The sequence below is a fragment of the Bos mutus genome, chromosome 4 (assembly GCF_027580195.1).
Source record: "Bos mutus isolate GX-2022 chromosome 4, NWIPB_WYAK_1.1, whole genome shotgun sequence".
Lineage (NCBI taxonomy): Eukaryota > Metazoa > Chordata > Mammalia > Artiodactyla > Bovidae > Bos > Bos mutus.
The window spans coordinates 3,705,670-3,726,069 of record NC_091620.1 but is presented as its reverse complement, the minus strand read 5'-3'; the positions used below and the strand labels follow the sequence as shown (position 1 = coordinate 3,726,069).

Sequence of the window (20,400 nt, the reverse complement as noted above, 5' to 3'; positions counted from 1 at the left end):
GCCTCCACTCACACTCCTCCTGGGTTGGTTTCTTCTCCATTGGCCTCCGACACACTGAGCACGTGTGGGGCCAGAGCAACCAGCTGTGCCCACGGGCCCAGGGAGAGGTCACTGCTGCAGCTTAGTCCCCCCCCCCGCCACCTCTCCCCCTTGTATCTCTCCCCCTGCACCTCTCCCCCCCGCCCGTCTCTCCCCTGCACCTCCCCTCTTGTATCCCCCATCCTCTCCCCCTGTATCTCCCCAGCACCTCTCCTCCTTGTATGTCCCCCCACACCTCTCCCCTTGTATCTCCCCCCCTGCCTCTCCCCATTATCTCCCCATCTCCCCCACACCTCCAGCAATGATTAGGACGCTCCCAGTACCATATGACTCCATGCGCCCAACAACAGGATGCAGGTGAAGGAGATGGGGGGTGAGGGCCCCACGTGGAATCACCCGTCAGCCTCCTCACTCCACCAAGAATCCTCCCTGGATGGATGCCCCCTTCTTCTCTGCTGACCAAAAGAGACTCCAGGAGCCCCTTCAGAGCCCACATTGCTGGAAGCTCCACGGGACCCCAGTCCTCTTTCCTGCTCTCCCTGGAGCCCCTGGGCCCTGCCTTCCTGCTCTGAAGGACTTGGCTTCATGGAATGTGGAGTCTTGGGTGGGGCGGGGGAGCTTTCTGGATCGTGCTCCGTGGGCGAAGCCTCGGATCCTGCCCTCAGGGGCTCACAGGCCGGCATGCCCCATCTGACAGGGATGCTTAACAGGACTCCAGGGCTCACGGGCCCCCGTGACGAGCCGCTGCCCCACTGAAGGGAAAGGGCAGACGACGAGGAGCTCCCAGACGCTGTCTGGGGAGACAGACACAGGCTCTGGCCACCCTCCCTCCGCCACCCCAGGGCCTGCATTCAGGCATCACTCTTTCCCATCCATCCCTGGCGACCTTCCAAGTTAGCTCCCAAGACCTCAGAGACAATGAGCAGCTGGTACCTGGATGGGTGACTCAAAAATGACTTCGAGGTTCGCGGTCTGAATGACCTGAAACCAGCCCGCTTCTAAGGGTGTCATCCCCACACAGGCAGCGTGGAGGGACACGGTGCTGTGGGGACTGAGGCCCCAGGGTGGACGCCCTGGGCCTGGGTAGCAGGGCGCCGTGCGCAGAGCTGACGAAGCTGCCGGGACCCCCTTCCCGCCTGGAGCGCGGGTCCCATCCAGCCGGGCCCCGGGGCTCTCAGGGGTGCCTGCCGCAGGACAAGCTCATGAAACTCACTGAAGGGCTGAACAGACAGCTCAGAGGGAGAAGGACACAGGCCAAGGAAGGGCGCTGATGGTCTCCAGCCGCCCCGGCCACCAGCCTTTCGCTGTGGGTCTCCAGCTGCGAGGACGCCCCTCAGCCCTTGAGCAACACGGAGAGGCGAGCTGACGGGCAGTAAGGGCATCGGTGGCACAGAAAGGGAACGTCTGGGGGAGCCTCTGCCCTGGGTGGTGTCCAGGCCTGCTCCCCGCCAAGGAGAGAATTTTCATCTGGGACCACGTCTAAACTGTCGGCCTCCGGGGGACAGAAATCACCGCTCCTGTTTATTTCTGTCTGGCACAGAGCGAGTGTCTTGCCTATGAACACAGTCGGCTTCCCCTGGGTCCCCCTGGCTGGTGAGGGGGCAGTTGGGGCCCACGCTGGGGGCCCCCGCCCCGACCCCCACCCCCCGCTGGCATAGCGATCGCGGTCGCACAGAGGCTGTTTCCCCTGAAGCACTCACTGTAGTCGTCAGTCTCGATTTTCCTGTACTCCACTTTCGGCATCTGCCGGTCGCTTATGGCTTTCTGTACGTGCTCGTTGGTCTCTAGATCAAACATCTCTGAAACAGACAGACCAATGATGCGTTCAGATCCCCACTCACGGATGCCCTGGCGTTTCACGTGCCTCCTGACTGCTACATCAGAGGACAGGATCACACATCCACGGCAGGAGCCAAGAGCCGCAGACGTTACATCCCAAGCCTGGTCACAGGACAGGGGCGAGTCCAGGTCAGCCCGGCTGCTCCGGGCGGGAGGTGGGTTCCTCCGCGGTGCCCGGCGCCCCTGCCCCTGACATGCTCCACGGCATTTCTCACACACGGGAATCATTTTGGGGGTGTGACTGGTCTCAGGACTGCTGTTTTTTTGGGAACTGACATCATGTCTGTCAAGGCAAGTGGTTTCCAAATGGAGTGGCCACAATAACACACCGGAAGAGAGGACAGGAGCTGAAGGTGACCTTTGCCACTTTGTCCAGGAAGGTGGACTTGGCTTTCTTGCCTTAGCCATAGGTGGCCCGGCCCCGGAGACCTTCATTCGAGGTGGCTGCGCGGCCGTGTGAGTCTGGGTACAGGGGGACTGGCCTGTCTCCCTCCAGGCCAGAGAGGTGGCCGCACCCTTCCCTGCACCTCAGGGGCTGCTCTGAGACCCTTATGTTGTGCCAGCTCATGAAGGCCTTGGCAGGGACCCTGTGCCTGCAAAAGCCCCCTTCTTCCATCCCCTGCAGAACTGGCCCTCCCCTCAACTGCTCCATCTGACACGTGACTTCTTTCCTCCTCTCTCCCCCAACCCTACCTGGGGACAACTCGTGGTTCCATCGAAAGGAAGTTTTATCTCCAAGGGGCTCGACCTTTGGGTAGATAAGTCACTTGGAAATGGGTGTGAACCTTTTAAAGAAGAACCTAATCTCACAAGCGAGCGGATAACTGCTTTTATGAACAGGCCAGACAGGTGAGCCAGCACTTAGGACCCCCAGCACTGAGTGTTCTGTCTGTGGGGCCATGGGGACCACCACGAGCAGGACCCCCACACTTCCTCGGGGCAGAGGCGACCACAAGTTCCCAGGGCTGGTGACAAGCCAGAACCAAGACAGAAGGTGCTTCACGAGTTTGCTGAGCACATATTTGGGTATTTAGCTTTGGTGACACAGTGAGGGGAGACATGGTGAAACTAGCTTTAAAAATGGTGAGGTTGGACCCCACCACCCAGCAGGCAAGAAGCCCAGTCCTTTGTATAAAGTGAGAAGGGGAAGGTGTGTCCACACGGGCTGTGCTGACACACGGAGGTCCAAACAGTCGTGTGTGCACGCTGAGTCCCTCAGTCGTGTCTGACTGTTGCGACCCCATGGGCTGTAGCCCGCCAGGCTCTTCTGTCCATGGGATTCTCCAGGCAAGAACACTGGAGAGGGTTGCCATTTCCTCCTCCAGAGGACTTTCCCCACACAGGCATCAAACCCACACCTCTAATGTCTCCTGCACTGGCAGTTGGGTTCTTCACCACGAGCACCGCCTGTGAAGCCCGGAGGTCCTGGCAGATCTGACCTCAGCTCGGGGACCTGGAGACCCAGCCCGGAGGTGGCACCCTCTCGACCTTGCGGTCTTACAGACACGCAGGGGAGGGGACCCCGACCTCAGTGTGGTGAGAGCACCCCACGGTCCTAACAGAGCAGAGAGCAGTCGTTTTCCCTGAGTCCAAACAGCCTCGGCCGTTTAACACAGCGTCCCCGGCACACAGAGGAGCCGGTTTACGAGGTATTAATTATTTCACTCTCAGGGCAGGACGATCTGGAGGTAGCCCCACCAGACGATGGAAATGACGTCATTTCCACGTTCTCTGCTGCCTCCACGCCTTCGCACTTGCTGTTCTGTGTTCCCGGCTCCTCCTCTCCGTCAGGTCAAAGGTCACCTACTCTGCGAGAAGCCCCCACTGTCAATCTTGGGTCCCCTACAGGTCCATGCTACACCAGCTCTCAGACTCGGTCACTGGCCTGGCTGCCCCATCCCACGCCGGGCTTCCCAGGGACAAAACATACCAGTTTCCAGTAGCAGGACTCGACCTGTCTGTGGAAATCTGACTCACGCCCGGGACATGATGCGTCTTCACAGTAGCTGAGCCTGGGTTTTGGCCCGAGTCTTCCTTTCTTCTCCCACGTGGGAAGGACTGAGTGGTCCCCCTGGGAGGTTTCCGAAACACCACGGGGCTCTGAGGGTCCTGGTGGTCAGATCTCTTGGTGCGAAGAGTCGAAGCAATCGAGGCCTATTAACCCCTGCTTCCCACACCAAGCAAAACAAAACGAACGCACATTTTAATCCAACTGATTTAAAAGTTGGCAGTGCTTGAGCACCCAAGTTACTATTTACTTTGGGGAACTGAGGAAATTCACTGCTGTTGTTCAGTCGCACAGCTGTGTCTGGCTCTTTGCAACTCCATGGATTACAGCACATCAGGCTCCTCTGTCCTTCACCATCTCCCAGAGCCTGCTCAAACTCATGTCCATTGAGTCAGTAATGCCATCCAACCATCTCATCCTCTGTCATCCCCTTCTCCTGCCTTCAATCTTTCCCAGCATCAGGGTCTTTTCCAATGAGTCAATTCTTCACATCAGGTGGCCAGAGTATTGGAGTGTCAGCATCAGTCCTTCCAGTGAATATTCAGGGTTGATTTCCTTTAAAATTGACTGGTTTGATCTCCTTGCTGTCCAAGGAACTCCAAGAGTCTTCTCCAGCACCACAGTTTGAAAGCATCAGCTCTTTGGCACTCAGCCTTCTTTGTGGTCCCACTCTCCCATCCGTATGTGACTAGTGGAAAAACCATAGCTTTGACTATACGGACCTTTGTGGGCAAAGTGATGTCTCTGCTTTTTAATACGCTGTCTAGGTTTGTCACAGCTCTTCTTCTAAGAAACAAGCATCTTCTAATTTCACTGATGCTATCCAAACCCAAGCTTATGGTAGGAGCCGGAGCACGGACCTCACAGGGTCTTCTAGAAGCCTCAGCCCTCCAGCCCGTGATCTGGACCTCTGTGTCTGCTTAAGAGAAGCCCGGGGGAGAGGGCAGCTAGGGGGCTCAGGGGCGTGGGTAGGGCTGTGGGTCAGACCAGAGGGATGGAGACGCACGAAGACAGGGGATCAGCGGGAACACAGAAGGAGCATCCTTGGGGACAAGAGCAGGGCTGGGCCCTTTGCTGTCAGAGAAGCAGCTCCGAGCTCCCACTTCTTAGGGCTGGACGGAGCTCCGGGGGGGTGGCAGGGGGGCGACCTGGATGGGCATACATCACCAGGCAGGAGAGCTGGAGCAGCCACTCAAGGCTGGTTGTCACCCTCTCTCCACGCATCTGCATGGGAATTTGACACTGCTGACACCAGCCAAGCTTGAAGCAGCTTTGTGCTCAGGCTGACATGCAGCCTGCGAGCGCGGCTCGCGTGGACCTAAGGAGAACACGGACTTGCCACCGGAACGTGGAGCTTCTGGTTGGTTCCTGGGCACGGGAGCCATGGCTTCGCCAGGGAGCCCCCGGTGTTCTAACTGCACACGGCGTTCTGACGGCACACGGCCTCGGCAGACGGCGTGTGAATAGCTAGTCCCTCTGTATTAAAATCCCACCCTTCAGAGAAAGGCACCACGGCAACAGACTATTAAATTTAGTTAAATATTAGATTTCTCATTTAATGATTGCCCATACAACCGGTTTTATCAGCAGAGAGCTGGCTGTCCCACCGGGGAGTTGAGTTAAGCCATTTTATTTGTTCCCATAATTGCATTCAAAGAGGGCAGGGGCTCGGCGGAGGAAATAAGAAAAGACGCGCTTGTTCCCCGAGGAATCTCTTTTGACGTGGGGGCCGTGGGGACCTGCCGTCAGGAGCAGACAAATGGCCGCTCCTTAATTAAATGTGAGCCCCTCTAATATTTGACGGAATTAGCTATTATCAGATCTGGACATGGTGAGCCTGCAGGAAGCCGGGTGGCTCACGAGGGCTGCCTCCCAGCTGGGCCCCTGCGTGCAGGCGCCGTGTGGCCATGGCTGTTCCGGGACCCAGTTGGCTCAGGTCTTTGGTGGAATCACCACTTGGCTGCATTTGGGGGCCTGAGTGACCAGCGAGCCGCTGGGCTGGAGGACAGAAGAGCTGCCCTCCCCGTCTCGGGTTGCTGCCGGTGACAGGAGGGCAGGGCCGGCACGGAGGTCGCTTGGTCTGGGCAGTGCTGCCCCATCACTGGGGTCTGGCCACCCGCCTGGATTTCCAGGCCTCCTGTAGTCCGGGCCTCTCCTGGCGTGTTTCAGGAAGCTGTCCCTGTAGCGTCGGTGACCGCGGCATCCCAGAGGTGGCCCGCCCACCCGGGGATGCGCAGCTCAAGCCCAGTGTGGCACAGAGGCAATCCTAAAGGTGGTCACACGGTCTGGGGGTCATCGTTCTGTCTGCTGCGTCTGTTTCTCTCCAGAAGGATCATCAGCAACTTGGAGGCAGAGTGATGGAGTGTGTTTATAATACTGGCACCAACGAGGGGCCACGTGTGGCCCCCACCCAGTCAGCTCCATTCTCGCTCAGGAAGCGGTAGCGGTGGACACAGAGCCTCCAACCCACTGCCCTCCAGAGTCCTGGGGGCAACTCTGGGCTCGGTGGGGCCGGGCGCACTCGTGCTGATCCCTCCTCACATCTCCCCGTCGGTCGTCCCAGCTCCTGACACGCCTGATGGTGTAGCTGACGCCCATGTGGTCACTCAGGGGAAGAGGGGAGGGCGGGGTGGCCACCAGGCAGAGGACGAGAGAGCAGGTGGACTGGCCCAGACGGCCACTGGCTGGGACGGCCTCAAACAAGAGCTGCCACGCAAGCTGGTTTTGCTTCTTTGTAAAAAGCCGACTGAAGGGAGCAGGAGGGAGAGATGCTGGCCAGGAGTTCTGGGGGAGGAGCCGCAGCAGGCAGCCCAGGAACTTCGTTCCGGGAGCAGCGGTCACGATGCTGTCGGTGCCGTCAGGGGCAGACCATGCTGTGCCTGCCTGCAGGCGCTCTGGACCCAGGCTGGGCTATGCTGGGGGGACAGGGGAGCTGGTGGTCCTCTGCACCTGGATCACACCCCCTCCCCGAGCTCACACCCCTCACGCTCACCTCGAAGCGTCCATTTACACGACTGTGTCGGCTCTGCCATCCCAGGGCCTGAGCGGCCTGAACACCCAGCACCTAACGAGTGCACTCCGGCCCTGACCACAATTACGCTCTTCAGGAAACAGCTTCTAAATAATTCAGAGTCACATCTGTGACACCGCAGGCTCTGTTTGTAAAGAAGATCTTCTAAAGGGAAAGAAATCAGATAGTCCCAGGATGGCTCTGGGGTCAAGGGGCAGAGGAGGGGGAAGGCAAAGAATTCTGAAACAGTAATTTCAAGTTCCAGAGTGCGGCAGGAATCCGGGAAACGGCTGCTGCCTTCAGAGATGGACGGGACCTTCTGGGGCCCTGCCTGCCATGGCCTATCTGCCTGGGGCTGTCGTACAATGCAGGCCACAGGCTGGTTGACCAGGCTCCCCAAGCGTCTCTGAAGGCCAATCCCAGGGCCTGCTCGCCCTCAGGCTGCTGGGCTGTGGGCAGGTGGCCCCCACAGGCTGCGGGCAGGAGGCCCCTGTCTCCCCATCTGCACACCGGTCGGAACCGCCTTCCAGATGAGTGGGGTGGCCCTGGGCTCTGCTTGGGGCTCAAAGACCAGCAGGGACTCGGTGCTGCGTCAGGTTAACTGGGGCGGCTTTTGGAGGGACCGTCGGGGAGGCTGTGGCTGTGAGCAGGTCACTCAGGTGACAGCAGAACAAAGGCCTCGGCCCCCAGCGACCGGAGTGGGCCCCAAGGTCACGACCTCGTGCTCGGGCTTGCATGAATAAGGTCTGGCCCTCACTGAGCTCACCTCAGGTGAGCTGCTGCGAGATGGGCGCCCAGGAATGTCCAGGAAGCCGCAGGGAGGCCAGCCCTTGATATTAGGTGGTCACTTGATTATGTAAAAAATGGTGAGCATGGTCCCAATGGGGATTAAGCATTCAGGGTGCAGTTTAAGGGCTCAATCCTGCTGACTGCAGAACCCTCCCCCAGAATCTGCCCCTTGCTCAGAGCTCCTCCCGCCCCCCTCAACTGCACACTGAGGCTGAGCGGGGTTCACTGCAGGGCAAGGGTGTCTGGAGCAGGGAGAGGATGAGGCTGTGGTTGCCCAGCCAGCTCGGAGGCTGGGGTGTGCGGTGGGGGTGGGGGGCAGCCTGCCTGCCCTGGCCTGTCTCGGGGTGGATGCAGGACAGAGCTGCTGGGGCTGAGCAGCCCCCTGGCCACATTGGCCGCAAGGCTGCGCTGGTCAGTGCTGTGCTCTGAGGTGGGGGCCGGGCTGAGCCCCCGCTGCCGGCTCGAGGCGGGACCAGCGCTCTCCGGCTGGGCACACGCCAGTTGTGCCCCTCTGCCTCGGGTCTCCTGGTCAATTCTGGGGTGATGGGAGCCTGCCTCCCGGGCAGCGAGGGAAGACGGGATAGAACACGCAGAGAACCTGCAGCAGTGGCTCCGGCTCGTGGCCGGCTCTGTGACGCCGGCCCGGGTCACTGTCTCCATCACCTCAACTCCTAAGGTCTCCAGGCTCCAGACCTGCCCTGGTTCTGGAAGATGGTCACGGTGCAGCCTTGGTGGGGCAGGCATATCGTGTGGACTTCGGCAGAGGCGCCAGGAGGCTTTGATGGGCTTCCCAAGCACCTCCTCTGCGTCTCGGGCCAGGAGAGGCTCAGGAACCAGGGCATCAGCCCCACCCCCGCCTGGGGGCAGCCCGCCCAGCTCCACGGACCCAAACCCGGGGGCACTGTGTTCTGCGCCGACGCAGTGAGGACAAGATGGGACGGGAGGCTCCGGAGCCGACCTGAGACCCGTCAGGACTTAGTTCAGTTCAGTTCAGATGCTCAGTCATGTCTGACTCTGTGACCCCATGGACTGCAGCATGCCAGGCCTCCCTGTCCATCACCAACTCCCAGAGTTTACTCAAACTCGTGTCCCTCGAGTCAGTGATGCCATCCAACCATCTCATCCTCTGTCGTCCCCTTCTCCTGCCCTCAATCCTTCCCGGCATCAGGGTCTTTTCAAATGAGTCAGGAGTTAAACACTCAGGAAAACCCCCCCGCAGGCTCCCCACTGCAGTGCTTGGAGGCTGAAGTCCACGCTCCGGCTCTGACGCACCATGGGAACTGCGACCTCCAGGTCTTATCTTCCAGGCGGCCCCCCCAGATATTCCTGTGGTGTCAGCATCTGGCGCGGAGCACACTAATGAATATATATAGGGAATGGACTCTGTATCCATCCACTCTCACATCCATTTTCTGGCTTTTTTTCCCTTTGTATTTAAATGATTTAATTATTTACTTTTGAGTTCACTGTTATTGATCTTTAATTTTGGATTTCTGTCTAGATGTGCTGCTGGCCATCTCCTTTTTGAAACTTTCCCCCTAACCAACTCTCCCTGGTGCCTGAAACTCTGCCATTGAGACAGCAGCAGTCCCTTGCCAAGAGAATTAAAGGAACTGTGTGAGCTGGGGCTGTATGAGGGAGGGTGCTGAGCAGGGTCCCGCCAGGGCTGGTGCAACGGGGGTGCTGGCGCCCAGGAAGGGGGGCAGATCGGGGGGAATGGAGGCTCAGAACTCCTGGGGGATTAGGGCAGAGGAGGGCCGAGGCAGGGAGCGACCAAGGCCGAGGGTGCCTAACTTCTGAGCTCTCCCGTCGGTCTGCCTCCTCCCACCACTTCCACCTTTTCGTGTGAACATACATGTGCGCAGGTCACCCTAAGGTGTGTGGGTCCTTGAGAGTCTCTGGGAAGCTCCACCGCTGCAGCGACCTGGAGGCGAAGACCCCTGTGCCAGGCAGCTGCCCCCAGACCACAGAGGAAGGTGGGCTGGAGGTGTCCACGGAGCCTCAGCCAGCGGTGGGGGGCTCTCAGAGCCGGGAGGGCGCGGCAGGCCCGGCTGGAGAGCCCAGCACTGTCTGTGCACATCCCTGCGGCCCAGGGCTCCGCCTCCGGCGGGGCTCTGCCTATGGGGTCGCAGACAAGGTCGGCTCACCCCAGGCGGCCTCTGGGCCCTAGGGGCCTGCGGGCCCACGCGCCCTCACTGGCTGGGAGATCTTCACGTCCATCGCACCTAACAGTACTGGGGATGCAGGTTCATCTGGAGCTGCTAGAACATGACCATCGCGGTCTCCAAACAGAAACTGTGCCTGGATCATCTCTTAAAGCCTTTCTGCTTCCCAGCCCCACGTCGCAGGGAGATTTAAGACAAGACCAAAGAGCACTTACTTTTCTTATCGGTCGTGTTGTGCACGCTCACCGTGGGGACCCCAGGACCTGCAGAGGGTAGAGAGACAAGGAGGCCATGAGTTTAGCTGAGAACGAAGGAGAACCAAGCCTTGGTTACCACATGCTCCTCAGGGCTCTGGGCGCCCGGCCCCAGTGCGGGGGGGTTGTCATCAGCGTGGATGGCAGAGGCCAGGTCCCTGGGGGTTAAGGGCATGTCTTCCTAAGTTTGCATCCATGTCAGTTACAAGGAACCCAAGTAGAAGGGTATGATTTTAGAAGGTCCCAATGACATAAAACATCGATGCCCTTACAACTTCCCTGTGGCCCTCCAGTCCTGCATCGTTTGCACTGAGTTCCGGTCAATCTGCTGCCTCTGTCTTGAGTCACGCATCGAGGCTGCCTTGCTGGCTCCTCCCTGGGGAAGCCCTCCCCTCCTCGTCTCCTGGAATGCCTGGTTAACACTTCTAGGGTAACATGATCACTGTGCAAGTGTTCAGCTGTGTTTCCCTGTTCCCTGATGCAGCTTTCTGCTCTTAGGTTGTCCCGAAGCTGCAGGCCTGGAGTGAGAAGAGGGCCTGGCCAGCTGTGGGTCGAGTCTGTAGGTCAACTTTGTTACCCTCTTTAGCAAAAGGAGAGTGCGGCAAGAGAAAAGCTTACTTTTCAGATATTCTGAAGGCATACTGAAAGGCAGGCGTGGATTTTTCTAGCCCATCTCTGTGCCTTCTCTGCACTCCCGTTCCACTCCTGTTCCAACTGGTAGTGTGGTGGGCGGTGGGGGGGGGCCTTCCTGCGGGACGTGAGGGACGCCAGGCTTGCTCCCCACCCCCGCCCCAGCCTACTGTCCTCTCTGCCTGAAGTCTGCTCCCAGACACGGCTTTGTCTTCATTAAGTCTCTGCTCACACACCTCCTCCACGCCCCCAACTCCCGATGCAAGAGAAACTGCCACCCTCTCTGCCCAGCCCCCTCCCCCTCTTCTTTACAGAGCGCTGCCTCTTGCCATGACATCAGGACCCCAGAGTATGGATTTTCAGCATATGTGTTCACTGCTCACTTCAACTGCACTAGAACAGAAGCCCTGGAATTTGTATGAACAAATTCTGAAACTTGGTCTTATTTATTGCCATTATCTCCAGCATCTAGAATGGTGTTTGGAATATACTGGGGCTTGATCACATATCTGTGGATTGAACGCTGAGTGAAGGACCCCAGACCACACAGGAAGGAGCCGGGGGGCTGCCCCTTGGCCCTGGTGGTCTGGGGAGACGGCAGGGAGAGAGGGCGTGAAGGCGGGTGGGCGGCAGTGGGCAGAGGGGGATGGATGTGTCCTGGGGGCTGGAGGGCCGGGGCTGCTGTTCCTCTGCCTTGGGCAGGAGACTCGGGGGTGCTCTGAGCTCATGGGGTGGCCGCATCTAAGCTGGGGGTTCAGACTATTTGGGCAGTTTCCCTGGGATCACCATCAGAACTCCCTGCCCACTTCCAAGGGGCCCGGAGGCAAGGGGTTGAGTTGCGAGCGGGGGTCTGTGTGGGTCCCACCACCACGAAGCTCAGAGCCCCGGCCACGCTCAAAGACTGCAGAGTGGAATCCTAGTCCAGGGCCCGGAGAGGATGCAGAGAGAAGCCATGGGGTCCGAGGTGCCGTGAGAGGCACGAGGGGCTGCTCCAGCCGGGGGGGCACCCCCGGACCAGCAGGGCTGAGACAGACAGCGGCCACGGCAGCCGTGGACTGCCTGTCCCCTGCCCGGGACCGGACCCAGACGCAAAGTCCAGGAGGTCCGGGGCCTCGCCTGGCCACCAGGTGCCCCTCCTCCATCTCCCCATAGGGAGGCCTGCCAGATCAAATGCAGGTTATCCAGTTACATTTGAATTCCACATAAACAATATGTATTTTCAGTATAAATATGTCCCAGGTGGTACTGGGATTTACGACTAAAAATTCATTTGTTGTTTATCTGAAATCAAGTGGTACTGGGTGTCCTGCCTTTTTATTTGCGGAACCAGGCGCCTTCGACCCAGGGTGCGGAGGGAGCAGCAGGGTTGGGTGACTCTGTGCATTTAGCCAAAAGGGATGGCGCCCACTGAAGGGGGCTAAGCGCCGGCAGGTGGTGGGTTTCAATTGTTGGGTCAAAAGAAGTTTTCAGGCTGGAAGATCGGTTTCCCCACTGGGCGCGCATGGGGGAGAACAGAGCAGGTACTGAGAGATGGGCTGCGTGTCCTTCCTCCGCATTTCGGGGAGGGTATGTTTGCAAACAGAGTGCATCCTCCATTCTTATTAATAATGTAAACAGTGATTATTTATTTGGTGCCTACTATGTCCAAGGCACTCCGCTATGTGTTTATATGAATAATTCCTAGTCCTCCCAGCGGCTCTGCAAAGCACGTGCTTCCAACTGTATTTTGCAGATGAGAAAACACAGGCTGTGAGAGCTTTAAGTCTTCTGTCCCAGCAGCACAGCAGGGAAGTTGTCGAGCTGGGATGGGACCCTTCTTATTTTCAAATGCAGGAACTTGATGCGTGCATGTGTGCCAAGTTCCTTCAGCCGTGTCTGACTCTTTGCAACCCCATGGACTGCAGCCCGCCAGGCTCCAATGTCCATGGGATTCTCCAGGCAAGAATACTGGAGTGGGTTGCCATGCCCTCCTCCAGGGGATCTTCCCAACCCAGGGGTCGAACCCGAGTATCTTATGTCTCCTGCACTGGCAGATGGTTTCTTTACCACTGAGCCCCCTGGGAAGCTTAGTGAACTTGGTACATGTTTCTGAAAAAATTCAAACACCACAGAAAGGAATAAAGTGACAGGTAAAAGGTCCTTCTCACCCCACTTTCCAGAAGTAACCTGAATGATTCTAAAACATCCTAAAATGTTTGCTGCATGTTGGGCTTCCCTGGTGGTTCAGCTGGTGAAGAATCCGCCTGCAGTGTGGGAGACCAGGGTTTGGTCCCTAGGTTGGGAAGATCCCCTGGAGAAGGGAAAGGCTACCCACTCAAGTATTCTCTGCGTGTAGGTGGTCAAATTTACAAATAAGCAATTATTTCAAACATAAAAAAACCTTTCATGTAAATATGCAGCTTTATCGAATCTTTAAGTTATAGCACATTGCCTCACTTTTTAAAGATAAAATCTAACACACAGATTTGAGGTCACCTGTGTCTCCTAATCTCAGTCTGCTCCCTTCCCAGAGGTTGACTTACCTTGGAGTTAGTATTTATCATTTCCATGTGTATTTATTTATTTATTTATTTATTTTATTTTTTAAATTAATTTTATTTTATTTTTAAACTTTACATAATTGTATTAGTTTTGCCAAATATCAAAATGAATCCATCACAGGTATACATGTGTATTTAAAAGACTAGTAAAGTAATGCTCAAAATTCTCCAAGCCAGGCTTCAGCAATATGTGAACCGTGAACTTCCAGATGTTCAAGCTGGTTTTAGAAAAGGCAGAGGAACCAGAGATCAAATTGTCAACATCTGCTGGATCATTGAAAAAGCAAGAGAGTTCCAGAAAAACATCTATTTCTGCTTTATTGACTATGCCAAAGCCTTTGACTGTGTGGATCACAATAAACTGTGGAAAATTCTGAAAGAGATGGGAATACCAGACCATCTGACCTGCTCCTTAAGAAACCTGTATGCAGGTCAGGAAGCAACAGTTAGAACTGGACATGGAACAACAGACTGGTTCCAAATAGGAAAAGGAGTACGCCTGTCACCCTGCTTATTTAATGTATATGCAGAGTACATCATGAGAAACGCTGGGCTGGAATAAGCACAAGCTGGAATCAAGATTGCCAGGAGAAATATCAATAAGCTCAGATATGCAGATGACACCACCCTTATGGCAGAAAGTGAAGAGGAACTAAAAAGCCTCTTGATGAAAGTGAAAGAGGAGAGTGAAAAAGTTGGCTTAAAGCTCAACATTCAGAAAACTAAGATCATGGCATCCGGTCCCATCACTTCACGGGAAATAGATGGGGAAACAGTGGAAACAGTGTCAGACTTTATTTTTTGGGGCTCCAAAATCACTGCAGATGGTGACTGCAGCCATGAAATTAAAAGACACTTACTCCTTGGAAGGAAAGTTATGACCAACCTAGATAGCATATTGAAAAGCAGAGACATTACTTTGCCAACAAAGGTCTGTCTAAGTCAAGGCTATGGTTTTTCCAGTGGTCATGTATGGATGCGAGAGTTGGACTGTGAAGAAGGCTGAGCGCCAAAGAATTGATGCTTTTGAACTGTGGTGTTGGAGAAGACTCTTGAGAGTCCGTTGGACTGCAAGGAGATCCAACCAGTCCATTCTGAAGGCGATCAGTCCTGGGTGTTCTTTGGAAGTACTGATGCTAAAGCTGAAACTCAATACTTTGGCCACCTCATGTGAAGAGTTGACTCTTTGGAAAAGACTCTGATGCTGGGAGGGATTGGGGCAGGACGAGAAGAGGATGACAGAGGATGAGATGGCTGGATGGCATCACCGACTCAACGGACATGAGTTTGAGTGAACTCTGGGAGTTGGTGATGGACAGGGAGGCCTGGCGTGCTGCGATTCATGGGGTCGCAAAGAGTCAGACACGACTGAGTGACTGAACTGAACTGAACTGATTGCCATGTGATAGGTGGTAACCAAACAATATCATGTGGCAAAAATGCGTTTTTCCACTAGTCATGTACGGATGTGAGAGTTGGACCATAAGGAAAGCTGAGCAGCGAAGAATTGATGCTTTTGAACTGTGGTGTTGGAGAAGACTCTTGAGAGTCCCTTGGACAGCAAGGAGATCAAGCCAGTCAATCCTAAAGGAAATCAGTCCTGAATACTCATTGGAGGGACTAATGCTGAAGCTGAAGCTCCAATACTTTGGCCACCTGATGCAAAGAATTGACTCACTGAAAAAGACCCTGATGCTGGGAAAGATTGAAGGTGGGAGGAGACAGGGATGACAGAGGATGAGATGGTTGGATGGTATCACTGACTCGATGGACATGAGTTTGAGCAAGCTCCGGGAGTTGGTGATGGACAGGGAAGCCTGGTGTGCTGCAGTTCATGGGGTCACAAAGAGTCAGACACGACTGAGCGAGTCAACAACAACAAAAATGTGTTAATAATAATACATACGCCACATATGGAATAACACAGCACACCTCAGTGGTTTGAACTGCCTTGAAATCTAGTCTGACAAAAGCAGGATGACGAGGCCAAACGCCCAGCAGGTGAGTGGGCATAGCCACTAGGGGGGAAGACTCAGCCACAGTTGTGAAACCTGACGATGCCTGACCCACGACCAGAGGGTCCCACCACTATGCCCTATGTCAGAGTGGGCCCTGTGCGTGGACACACGGAGGCATGGAGACGACTCTTAACCGCCACTGCATCTGAGCAAGAGCTGCCCGGCCAGCCGTGGGCAGGGGAGGGACCCCATGAACACAGTCTGTCCACCCAGGGGAAGACCGCAGAGTGCAGGAGATGAGTAGAGGACACCTGTGCACACGGGCAAATGTGGAAAATACTTCCCACACATACGATCGAGTTACACTCCGAGAGCACGTTCCTAAGTCCAGTTTCTAAGTCCAACAAAGTTAGCCAAGGCACCCAACTGACACAGTTGGGCTACATAATACTGCGCTGTAATACGTTTATAATTCTTTTAACACAAATAATACGTTAAAAAACACACAAAAATAAAGAAATATGCTTAATCTCATAGGACAGTACCTTAAAAGCACAGTGGTCCAGCCTGGCAGCTGGCACACAGCGGCTGGCATCCGTGAACAGGCGGGAACGACTGGAGGAGCGGGGGAGGCGGGAGATGGTGGAGCCCAAGCACGGTCAGCGACGGGAGAGGGAGGCCCAGCTGCAGGGCCACTCACGCCTGATGCTGATGGAGCGCACGTGTGCACCTTTGAAAGCTTGACACTCGAAAGTTCGTATGTAGGGGACTCACTGTACCATGTTACATGGAAACATCATGCTAGATGCCGCAATACCACGATGATGGAAATGACTTCCACGAGTGGTAAGCCTGCACTTCAGACAGATGTATAGTGTTCTGTTGTGTGGACACATCACACGTCTTTGGTCTACCCCCTCCTGATGGGTGTTCACACTGTTTCCTTCTGGTTTTGTTGTTGTTGCGAAAACGCAACAGAAATCCTCTAACATGTGTCTTCACACACAGGTAAGACTGTGCCGGATAAGCTCACTAAAGGCATTGCAATTGCTGTGTTAAAAAGGCCGTACCGTCAGTCTTCACTAAATAAGCTCGTGGTTTCAAACACAAAACCCCGAAATCTAGGTGCTTTAATACAACAGGAGTTCAACCCTGTGGGAACCGGTCAGCTGCAGCAATGCTGATCCTCCTCTGGGATCCAGGCTGACAGGGCAGCCTTCATCCGGAAGCTACACTCCCACGGCTGCGGGAAACCAGAGGGAGCCCCAGAAAAATGCCTGGGGCCGTAGTTCATGCGCACTCCGGTGCCCTCGACGATGGAGCTGGAAAACCTCTCCAGAGGAGGGGCTGTGAACCACATGTGATGGGAGGGTGGTCTGGTAACAGCAGGGCATGAGCACACTGAGCAGAGACCGAGATGCCAGAGCACATGGTCTCGTCAGCCTACGGCTAATGGCAGACAGATGTCTATGCTCTAACTTAAAAAAGGCATGTGTGGGGTTTTTTGTTTGTGTTTGCTTTTACCATCCTTACAGGCACGTATTTATCTTGGTGTTGCTTTGGTCTACCTTTTCCAAATCTTGAGTGGGTTGACGCTGGACAATTGTCTGTGTAATTCATGTGTGTGGACTGCACACTGCCTGTCTCATGCACGGTCCACTTCAGTCACACTGCTGCTTGCGATCGTTATTTAGTAGTTAGTTCTATCTTATAGGAATATTCTCAGCAGCTTTACTTGTTACAGATGGACACTATAAACAATACAGACATCTACCAGCAAGGTGCATGGACTGGTGCGGCGTTAAAGAGCAGTGACACGCAGACGCGGGGGAGCTGCTCTCCACCGCGCAGCTGCAGATCCTCCTCCTGCATCCGTCCTGACGTGCCTCACAAGGCGCCCTCGGCACCAGCAGCAACCGTCACCATGAAAGCCACTTTCGAAAGACATGACCGCTCCTCCCAAGTTCCCACTACCACACACACATGACGAAACTGCTCCTACCAAGTTTCCATTACAACACACACACACACACACACACACAGACTCACACACATACACAGACACACAGACACACACACACACAACGAAACTGCGCCTACCAAGTTTCCATTACAACACACACACAGACTCACACACACACAGACTCACACACATACACAGACTCACACATACACACACACACACAATGAAACTGCTCCTACCAAGTTTCCATTACAACACACACACACACAGACTCACACACACAGACTCACACACATACACAGACTCACACACACACACACACACACACAACGAAACTGCTCCTACCAAGTTCCCACACACACAGACACAGACTCTCTCTCACACACACAAACACACACACACACACATGAATCTTCAGGCCAGGGATCTGAGTCATCCCAGTACCTGTTCTGAACCTGGGACTCAATGTCGTGAACAAAACGTTTGCTGAGTGGGTTAGCAGCTCGTGAAGGACAGCTTCCTAAGCTTATACTTGGCTGTCGTGTATCAAGGCAGCAAATTTAAACTCAGCTAAGGAAGGACCCCCTAAGACCACCCTCTGGGTTCTGTGCTTTATTCAGGTCATGGTTTCCTTGCTGATACTCAGCAACCCCTCTGCCCCCAGCCCTTTTCTCTAAGCACCGAGGGTAGCTATCTTTACTTATAGGGTCTGAATCGTATTCTCTTGTTTTCTGAGAGCCACGTCACAACCATATCAGCTTTCCTGTCATTTTAATATCTAGTATTTTTTTAGAATGGGCTCTTAGGTAGTGAAGTAGTAAGGAATCTGCCTGCCAACACAGGAGATGCAAGAGACCCGGGTTTGATCCCTGGATTGGAAGAGCCCCTGGGGTAGGAAATGGCAACCCACTCCAGTATCCTTGCCTGGAGAATCCCACGGACAGGGGAGCCTGCTACAGCCCATGGCGTCACAAAGAGTCGGACAAGGCCGAGCACACACATCAGGTCACACTCTTTAGCCGAACAGAAACAACACAAGTAAAAACTACATTAAGGGAAAGTCGCTCAGTCGTGTCCAGCTCTTTCTGACCCCACGGACTAGAAAATCCATGGAAATCTTCAAGCCAGAATACTGGAGTGGGTAGCCTTTCCCTTCTCCAGGGTATGTTCCCAACGCAGGGATTGAACCAGGGTCTTCTGCATTGTAGGTGGACACCAAAGTTAAAAAGCAGCCTTGTACGTATAATTTAAACGGATTAATTATAACCTAATCCTATCCAACTACCCACACTTCCTCTGTGAGGCCCCACCCCCGGCTCCCCGGCGTTGTGCTCCAGGTGCTGGGTCCTCCTCCTCCCATGCCATCGCGCACGCTCCTCTGGCCCAGGTAGCCTCAACCCACGGCTCTGTGTGAATTTTAAGATCACCCATTGTTTTGAGATTTCTATGATGCTTGGGCTCCTGAAAATTTGCAGGTAATTTAGGAAAACACCTAACTCAAAACAAAGTCACAAGAAATGGGGAAAAAGCAGGAGATTCCCAATTCAGAGTAAGATATTTGGGCTTTGTGATCCTTTGACAGGACCTGGGTTAGTGTTGCTGAGGATTTCTGTAAGAGGACAAGAAGCACAGGAGGCCCACACACATGACCCCGGGGAGCTTGCAGTGCTGAAAGGGGAGCCTGCCACACTCGTTTTAAACAATTAAGGACACCTTTACTAAACAGCCTTCGGAGGGGCTTCACCATTGAAGTTTTAAGTTGGCTTTCCTTACTTTTCTTCCTCTTCCAAATGATCTCACTTGCATCCAGCCAACAGCTACCTGATTAAATGTGCCGTTTTGAACAGCAGCAAGCTTTCACGTGTTCGTCACTGCTGCCCACAGCCCCTCCCTTCCGCCTGTCTCTGCACAGACTGCTGTGCCCCAGTCTCTCTAGACGGTCAGAATCCGACAGCACTCTGTTCACCTGCTATCCTTCCAACAGCTCCTGTTTGCAGTTTCTTCTTACTTTGCATGTGATTCAACCTGACAAACACACATGGAGACTCTACCATGTTCAGGGAGCAGGGCCAGGTCCCGGGGATATGGACAGAAGAAGGTGCGCCGTCCCGAGGTCTGCACATGGACCCAGGAGTCAGGACGTGGTCCCCAGTCCTGTCTGGGTCAGCTCGGCCTCCAGCTACTTGTGGTTCCAGCCAAGGGGTGTTTCTCACCTGGATCCCAGCTGTGGAATATAGGGTGGCTAAGGTCTATTCTTAATAAGAGGAACAGCAAAAATGATGACGCCACCACTCTGGGTGCCTGGCAGGTGCCGGGCTGCGTGCTGCCTCACCTCACCGGCTCCAGGAGCCGAGGCAGCCTGTCTGCACAGGCGTTAGGATGCTGTGATCAACTGCAGCCTCCCTGTGAGATACAAACGCGGACCCTGGGGAGGGGAGACGCTCCACACCTGTGCCCGGAAGGAGGCGCTGCTCTCAGCCTGACGCAGAAGGCGGGGAGGGGCGGGAAGGGGACGATGGAGAAGTAGGACCACCTGTCTGCTCCCTCTCAGCATCCCTTCCCTGTCATCCCCTTTCGGCTTGTCCTAGGACACAGGACATGTTCCACTGTAAATGCCTCTGTCAATCAGGTCATTCATTAAACACTTGATTCTCCATGTGTTCACCTATGGACACACTCACGCACACATGCCTAGACTCATGTGAGCAGCCACCTGTGAACACACGTGTGCAGTCACAAAAATATTTACTAATACTAGGAGCCTCCTTGCCCCTTCCTGAGATTTCTTGTGTCCTTGGTAGGTTAAGTGTGTCTCGGCTGCTGTCCCTTTTGCTCAAACTGAAATTGTGCAAAAAGAGTTCTGTTTGCTCAGCCTTTGCTTACAAAGACACAACTGCCATGAAAACAACATGTGTTGTATTGGTGAATGGTTTTCACTTGTTGGGCCATTGTTTGCTGCTAAGTTTCCATATCCCTTACCTGCTGTGTCCCTGGCAGTGTATTGATTAATATAATTGGTGTAAGTAGTAGCTTTAATGTTTGTAACCTGGGACCCTTGAGTTAATTCTTTTTCTTGTTATAGCCCACCACACCTTTGCTCTGTAGGAATGCAACTTTATCTAATGCTTTTTGGAGGGTGGCTCCTGACCAACCACCTTTAGAGAAAAATAAGTTTTCTGAAGAAAAGGTCTTAAATGTTAACAGG

The 20,400-nt window shown here is 54.6% G+C and overlaps 1 protein-coding gene across 3 annotated transcripts in view; it reads right to left on the bottom strand.

The window, feature by feature from the left end:
- The window catches only part of DPP6 (dipeptidyl peptidase like 6), a 787,207-nt gene that overhangs the window by 23,325 nt on the left and 743,482 nt on the right, over nucleotides 1-20,400 (bottom strand). For all 3 annotated transcript variants that reach the window (XM_070368978.1, XM_070368979.1, XM_070368980.1), the window contains 2 exons: nucleotides 10,066-10,113; nucleotides 1,740-1,838 (listed from right to left, as the gene is read on the bottom strand). In XM_070368978.1, the coding sequence (XP_070225079.1) occupies nucleotides 1,740-1,838; nucleotides 10,066-10,113 (147 nt within the window). The remainder of the gene's footprint in view (nucleotides 1-1,739; nucleotides 1,839-10,065; nucleotides 10,114-20,400) is intronic.